Here is a 7,456-nt window from a genome sequence, read left to right as displayed (position 1 = left end):
AAAATCCACAAACAAAAGTAATTCAGCACAGGAGAGTAAGAAGAACAAAGAAAACGTCAGCACCATAAAAAACGATGTGGGGACAGTGTCTGACCTTGCCTAACTTCACAAGGGGGAAGGAGAATCAAGATCAGCAGCCCAAGGCTGATTCCTATGAGGCGGAGGTCAGACATGCCTCTTCTCTCTGCTATCTTTACCAACTCTGACATCAACCATCGCTCCCACGGCACTCTCTACTTCTCTGCTGGGTTTGATAATTCATTGCAATAGCCATACAGAACTCACAGACAATATTCACGATTATGGAGTTTATTAGGGAAGTAACAGGTTACAGTTCAGGCTCAGCAACACTCAGGATACAGTTCTTCCATCAGGACAGCCTCTTGCCAGCCATACTCGAAGGCACACCTCTCCCTGGCCCTAGGCCTCTGCCCAAAGGCACTCAACTTTCTCTCTCTGTGGGCTGGGAAGCCTACCACACCTTCTGCTGCCCTGCCATGTCTCCGCTGCCTTCAGTGTTACAGCTCCCTCTCTCTGTCTCCTGGTTCCAGGAGCTTCTCAGTGCAGGGATCCCAGGTCCAAAGGATGTGCTCTCTGCTCCTGGCTGTTCTTCCTTGGTGGTGATGGGATCCTCTCTTTCCTCCAGTCCACCTCAAGCCCAGTGGGATGGCAAAAACTGACCAATGACTTTGGTGGGCCACAGTTACCATATCTGCGTAGTCCCGCCCAGTCACCTGGGTAGGAGTTATAAGACCATGGCTAGAAAGTCCACACAAAGGCCATCCATCCCACCACAGCACGTTAATGGTTCACACCACCCAGGGACTCCTAATGTGATAATAGCTATATTTATGGGGTGCTTTGTATGTGTCAGGCTGTGTGCTAAGTTGATCTCATTTAATCTCCTGTACAACTTTAAAAGGTACATACTGTTATTGTCATTATTTTAGTGATAGCAGAGACTTGGAGTCCCCGGGTGGTGCAAATGGTTAAGCGCTAGACTACTAACCGAAAGACTGGCGGTTTAAACCTACCCAGAGGTGCCTCGGAAGTAAGGCCAGATACTCTGCTTCTGAAAGGTCACAGTCTTGAAAACCCTATGGAGCAGTTCTACTCTACACACCGGGGGTCGCCATGAATCAGAATCATTCAACAGTAACTAACACCAGCAAGAACAAACAGAGGCTTGAAGAGATAGAGTCACTTGCCCACAGTCAACACAAAGGTAAAGCTGAGATTTTAACCTGAGCCCTCAGGTTCTGGAGCCATTGGATTCCAGAGCCCTTGATTCCAGAACCCAAGTTTCCCACCCACCCCTTAACCAAAGGCCCCAACCTTACTAGACTCAACCAACAAACATGTTTTCCTTGGCCTCAACTTCATTTTTTGAGACATGATTTAGTGAACAACTAATTCCAAGTAAACATCCGGGATTCCAGCATCTCTTGAAAATAAAATCCCAAAATTTGGTGACCTTTGGCTCACATTCCCAGACAAAAATCATCTGGTTCCAATAGTGGCTGTCTTTTCAAACACGTTGCATCTCCCAGTCTCCACCGAGCTCACTTCTGAAACTTAGATGACCTGGGGTGACCCTGTGGGTGTTCTTTACGGGTTGTTTTTCTCTTTTTTGGAAATTTCCGAACTTCCACAGAGTGTTTAATTTTATGAACTCCCATCTATCCATCACTCAGCGTCAGAAATAATCAACACTTAATCCAATGTTGTTTCCCTCTTATTTTTTCTTTTTTTCTGGAGTATTTTAAACAAATCCCAGATGGCATGTTGTTTTTCCAGTAAATATTTGAATCTTCATTGCTAACAGATAAGGACCCATTTTGTTACGTAACAATGCCATTATCACCCTTAACAACGTGCACAGCCATTCTTTAATATCATCTAACACCCATTCCTGGGTGGTGCAAATGGTTAACGCACTCAGCTGCTAACTGAAAGTTTGGAGGTTCGAGTCAACCCAGAGGTGCCTTGGAAGAAAGGCCTGGTGACTTACTTTGGAAATGTCAGCCAGTGAAAAGCCTGTGGAGCACAGTTCTACTCTGATGCACATGGAGTCGACATGAGTCAGAGTCGACTCGACAGCAACTGGTTTACTGGTTTTAGTACCCAGTTGAAGTTCAAATATCCCCAACTATTTAAAAAATATGTCTTTCTCTTCTTGGTGACCATTTTAGTTGAAAGAAAAGTGAGAAGGACCAGTAAGCAGAGTAAGAGAAAAATTAGGGGATGCAGCATCAACATAGGCAAGGGGGATGTTAAGAGGAGAGGGCGTTTATAGGAGGAAGAAGTGAGAAGTGTGCCTTGGATTTTGCAACAGGGAAAAGAAAGGAATAAGGGGCAGACATGGAGAGTGAGAGGCAATAAAATTAATAGCAAGAACTTCAGTAGTAGGGGTCAGTGGTGGTTTAGTGGTAGAATTCTCGCCTTCCATGTGGGAGACCCTGGTTCGATTCCTGGCCAATTCACCTCATGCATAGCCACAGCCACCACCTGTCTGTCAGCGGAGGCTTGCGTGTTGCTATGATGCTGAATAGGTTTCAGCAGAGCTTTCAGACTAAGATAGATTAGGAAGAAAGGCCTGGCAATCTACTTCCAAAAATCAGCCGATAAAACCCTGTGGGTAACGATAGTCTAAGCCACAACCAATCATGGGGATGTTAAACGTAGAATTACACTGTTGTTAGTTGACATCAAGTCGTTTCTGACTCGTGGCGACCCCGTGTATGCAGAGTAGAACTGTGCTCAGTAGGGTTTTCAAGGCTGTGATCTTTAGGAAGCAGATCACCAGGTCTGTCTTCCGAGGCATCTCTGGGTAGGTTCAAACTGCCATCCTTTCAGCTAGTAGCCGAGTGCTTACCTATTTGAGCCACCCAGCAATTCCACTCCTATGTATAGACCCAAAAGGATTGAAGCCAGGACTCAAGCACATACTTGTATGTAAACGTTCGTAGCGTTATTTATATTATTATATGTAGCATTATTGTAAGGAGCCCTAATGACACAAACAGTTAAGCACTCAGCTGCTAACTGAAAGGTTGGCCGTTCAAACCCACCCAGCGGCTCTGTGGGAGAAAAACCTGGAGATCTGCTTGTGTAACGATTACAGCCTAGGAAACCCTATGGGACATTTCTACTCTATCACATAGGGTTGCTGTGATTCAGAATGAACTCGATGGCACCTAACAGCAACATAACATTGTAGCCAAAAGGTAGAAACAACCAAATGTCCATCAATTGATGAACGGACTGACAAAATGCATATCCATACAATGGAGTATTATTCAGCCGTAAAAAGGAATGTTTTGATACAGGCTACAAGTGAATGAACCTTGAAAATGTGCTGCTGAGTGAAGGAAGCCAGGCACAAAAGTCCATACATTGTACGATTCCACATATATGAAGTGTCCCACCCAAACCTATTGCCGTGAGTCGATTCTAACTCATGAAATGTCCAGAACAGGCAAATCCGTAGAGACAGAAAGCAATTAGTGATTGCCAGGGGCTGAGGGAGGGGGAAATGGGGAGTGTTATGGATTGAATTAAACCAAACTGAAACCGTCTGAGTCTCTGTTGAGTTGATTGCGACTCATAGTGACCCTATAGGACAGAGTAGAACTGCCCCATAGGGTTTCCAAGGCTGTAAATCTTTATGAAAGCAGACTGCCACATCTTTCTCCCGCGGAGGGGGGTGGGTAGGTTTGAACTACTGATCTTTCGATTAGCCGCCAAGCACTTAACCACTGTGCCACCAGGGCTCCCTATGGATTGAATTATGTCCCCCCAAAATATGTGTTGTAAATCTTAACCTGTAGGCCTGTGGTTATAATCCCATTTGGGAATGGGTTGTCTTTGTATGTTAATGAGACAGGATTAGTGTAGGGTGTGTCTTGAGTCAGTCTCTTTCGAGATATGAAAAGAGCTTAAACAAAGGAGCAGAGAGAGAGAGAGAGATGGGGGAAGAGAGATGCCAGGACACATAAAGCAGGAGCAGTAGCTCAGAAGAGTCAAGGAAAGACCTTCCCCAAGAGCTGACAGAGAGAGAAAGCCTTCCCTGGAGCAAGCGCCCTGAATTCAGACTTCTAGCCTCTTAAACTGTGAGAAAATAAATTTCTGTTTGTTAAAGCCACCCACTTGTGGTTTTTCTGTTATAGCAGCGCTAGATAATAAGACAGAGAATGACTACTTCCTGGGTACGAGGTTATCATTTGTGATAATGAAAGTGTACTGGAATTAGAGAGCGGTGAACGTACTAGATGCCGCCCAACTGGACTCCTTACAGTGATTACAATGGCGAATTATACATCACGTGTGTTTATCCACGGAGCTCTGGTGACGCAGCGCTTAAGAGCTCAGCCGCTAACCAAAAAGTCAGCAGTTCAAATCCACCAGCCGCTCCTTGGAAACTCGATGGGGCAGTTCTACTCTGTTCTTTAGGGTCTCTATGAGTCAGAATTGACTGTATAGCAGCAGGTTGGGTTTGGTTTTGGTGTTTCACCACATACCCACAAGAACGTAACTGAAGGATGCTGGATAGGGATTGGGTCACCCCAGCTGCCTCCCCGAGTACAACCCGCTGCAAGCTTTCCAAACTGTGTCCATCTCCCCAGGCCTGGCTGGACACCCAGGACCGACACTTGGGTCACTACATAAATGGGAAGTGGCTGAAACCAGAACACAGGAGTTCCGTGCCTTGGCAGGATCCCATCACAGGTAGGGGGGCCCCCCAGTCGTTAGGGGAAGGGGAGGTGTGTGCCCTTCAGCCGTGCCCACCAGCGACACCTCATTCTCTTTGCTTGGACCTCAGAGGTCAGGGAGCAGACAGTGGTGGGAGGAGGCAGAGATTTGGGGTTCCTTCTGATCACAGTCACCCTAATAATCACAGTCCCAAGTCCCCATAGAGGCTTTTTGAAGTCACAATCTAATAAATCCCGGCCTTTCCCATAGGAGGCGGTCAGCAGTGACTAGTAATTGTCATCCCATTTGTCAGACAATAAAACTGAGATCCTAAAGGGGGCTGGGGACCAACTTCTCTGCTTTGGGCCCCTCTCAAGCTCAGGAAATCTCAGACCCCCACCCCAGCTGTGACCTGGGCTCCCCCTCTGTCCTCCCATCTGGGTCTCCCACTTTTCTCCCCAGGAGAGAGTTTGGCCAGTTGCCTCCAGGCACAGGCCGAGGATGTGGCCGTAGCCGTGGAGGCAGCCAAGGTGGCCTTTGAGAACTGGAGCAGCCTCACTGGGGCCCTTCGGGCCCAGCACCTGACCAGGTGAGACAGTCCAGGTGTGGCCCCCAGGAGGTGGGGAAAGAACTCATCCCGCAGCATCCACTTGGAGCTGTGGAAAAAAGACTACTTCCCACTGAATTAATGGGCAGCCAGTTTGTCAGACTGTGGTGGCTTTCGTGTTGGAGGCTATGCCACCAGTGTTTCAAACATCAGCATGGTCACCCATGATGGACAGGTTTCAGTGGAGCTTCGTGTCTAAGACAGACTACGAAGAAAGGCTTGGTTATCTACTTCTGAAAATTAGCCAGTGAAAACCTTATGGATCACAACAGAATACAGTCCAATGCAGTGCTGGAAGATGAGCCCCCTAGGTTGGAAGGTACTCAAAATACGCAATGGCTGCAACAATGGATGCAAGCATATCAACGATTGTGTAGATGGCACAGGACCAGGCAACATTTCTGTCGTACATGGGGTTGTCATGAATCAGAGCCAATTTGATGGTAACCACAGCAAGGCTCATATTCCCAGCTTGCCTTTGGGAGTTCAGTAGCCAAAAAAATCATTGCCCACTTTCCACTGGCAAAGTTCTATTTCCCAGTTAAGGTTGTGTGTCAGCTTGTTTGGGCCCTGATTCTCAGTGGTTTGGCAATTATGTAGTGATGTGATTTGGCGGTTATGTAATGATGTAGTTATCCTCCATTTTGTGATATCATGTAATCACCTCCATGATGTAATCTGATGGGATCAGCCAATCAGTTGTAAGAGGAGTTTCCTCAGGGGTGTGGCCTGCATCCAGTATATATGGAAATTCTGGCAAAGCTCCCTGGTTTTTGCTCACTCTGGATCCTGCATCTGGCTTGTCACCATCTGACCTCTGGTTTTGGGACTTGAGGTAACAGCCTGCCTGCCATATTGCCTGCGGATCTTGGGATTCGTCAGCCTCTGCGGCCCGTGAGCCAGCTGTCTGCTGTCTGACATGTTCAGACATCATCAGCCCCTGCAGCTGCATGAGTCAGGAGAAGCCTCCAGCCTGACCCCTGATCCATGGACTTGGGACTTGCCAGCCTCTACAGTCACGTGAACCATTTCCTTGAGATAGATCTATATAGAAATATATATACACGCTTCACTGGTTTTGCTTCTCTAGAGAACCCAGCCTAAGACACCCTGAATGTCCTTGGGGTTCACTGGGGCTGGTGGAGACCAAAGCTCATTTCCCAGCACACTCTTGGGAATAAGACCCAATTTCCCAGCATTTCAGGGGGTTTACAGGTGACTGCGACATTTATACAACATCCTGAGGTTTTGAGTGCGTCCCGGACTTTACCAGTTGCCATAGAGTTGACTCCGACTCATGGTGACCCCATGTGTGTCAGAGTAGAACTGTGCTCCATAGGGTTTTTGGTGGCTTATCGTTCGGAAATAGATCGCCAGGCCTTTCCTCCAAGGTACCACTGGGTGGACTTGAACCACCAGCCTTTTGGTTAGCAGCCAAGCATGTTAACCTGCACTACCAGGGACTCCTTGTTGGACTGTAAATCCTACAAATCTCTGGAGCCTTCTGCCCTGGAAAATGGTGGTTGATGCCCCAAGGACTCATGGAAATTGTAGTCCTGGGACATCGGGTGCATTACAGATGATGTGGTCTAAGGCTGAGAGGTGTTGTGAAATGGCCATTCCCCTGCTCTCGCTACAGACTGGCCAAGATGATCCAGAAGCACCAGCGGCTGCTGTGGACCCTGGAGTCCCTGGCTACTGGCCGGGCTGTTCGAGAGATCCGAGACAGGGAGGTCCCACTGGCCCAGCAGCTGCTCCAGTACCACGCCGGCCAGGCACACACCCAGGAGAAGGCTCTGGCTGGCTGGGAGCCTGTGGGTGAGAACCAGGAGTCCCGGCCCCCAGCCCCTCATCCTCCATGTCCGAGGAGGGCCAGCCCCAGTCCCCTCTGGTTCTCTTGCAGGGGTAGTTGGCCTCATTCTGCCAGCCACATTCTCCTTCCTTGAGATGATGTGGAGGATTTGCCCTGCCCTAGCTATGGGTAAGTGATGGGTTGGGGGCCTGGACCCCTGAGTCTTGGGGAGGAGAGGGCTGGGGGCCTAGATTCCTAGGTCTGAGGGAGGAGGGAGCTGGGGACCTGGACTCCTGGGTCTGAGGGAGGAGGGAGCTGGGGACCTGGACTCCTGGGAGGGAGGGAGGGAGGAGGGGGCTGGGGGC

The 7,456-nt window shown here is 48.6% G+C and overlaps 1 protein-coding gene across 2 annotated transcripts in view; it reads left to right on the top strand.

Annotated features, from left to right (window-relative positions):
- The window catches only part of ALDH16A1 (aldehyde dehydrogenase 16 family member A1), a 31,860-nt gene that overhangs the window by 9,556 nt on the left and 14,848 nt on the right, over nt 1-7,456 (top strand). For both annotated transcript variants that reach the window (XM_004381652.2, XM_004381651.2), the window contains exons 2-5: nt 4,626-4,728; nt 5,155-5,281; nt 6,939-7,117; nt 7,203-7,280. In XM_004381652.2, the coding sequence (XP_004381709.1) occupies nt 4,626-4,728; nt 5,155-5,281; nt 6,939-7,117; nt 7,203-7,280 (487 nt within the window). The remainder of the gene's footprint in view (nt 1-4,625; nt 4,729-5,154; nt 5,282-6,938; nt 7,118-7,202; nt 7,281-7,456) is intronic.

The sequence above is a fragment of the Trichechus manatus genome, unplaced genomic scaffold (genome assembly GCF_000243295.1).
Source record: "Trichechus manatus latirostris isolate Lorelei unplaced genomic scaffold, TriManLat1.0 scaffold00087, whole genome shotgun sequence".
Taxonomy (NCBI): Eukaryota; Metazoa; Chordata; class Mammalia; order Sirenia; family Trichechidae; genus Trichechus; species Trichechus manatus.
Note: the sequence above shows the minus strand (reverse complement) of the source record. Positions and strands in the feature narration are given on the sequence as shown.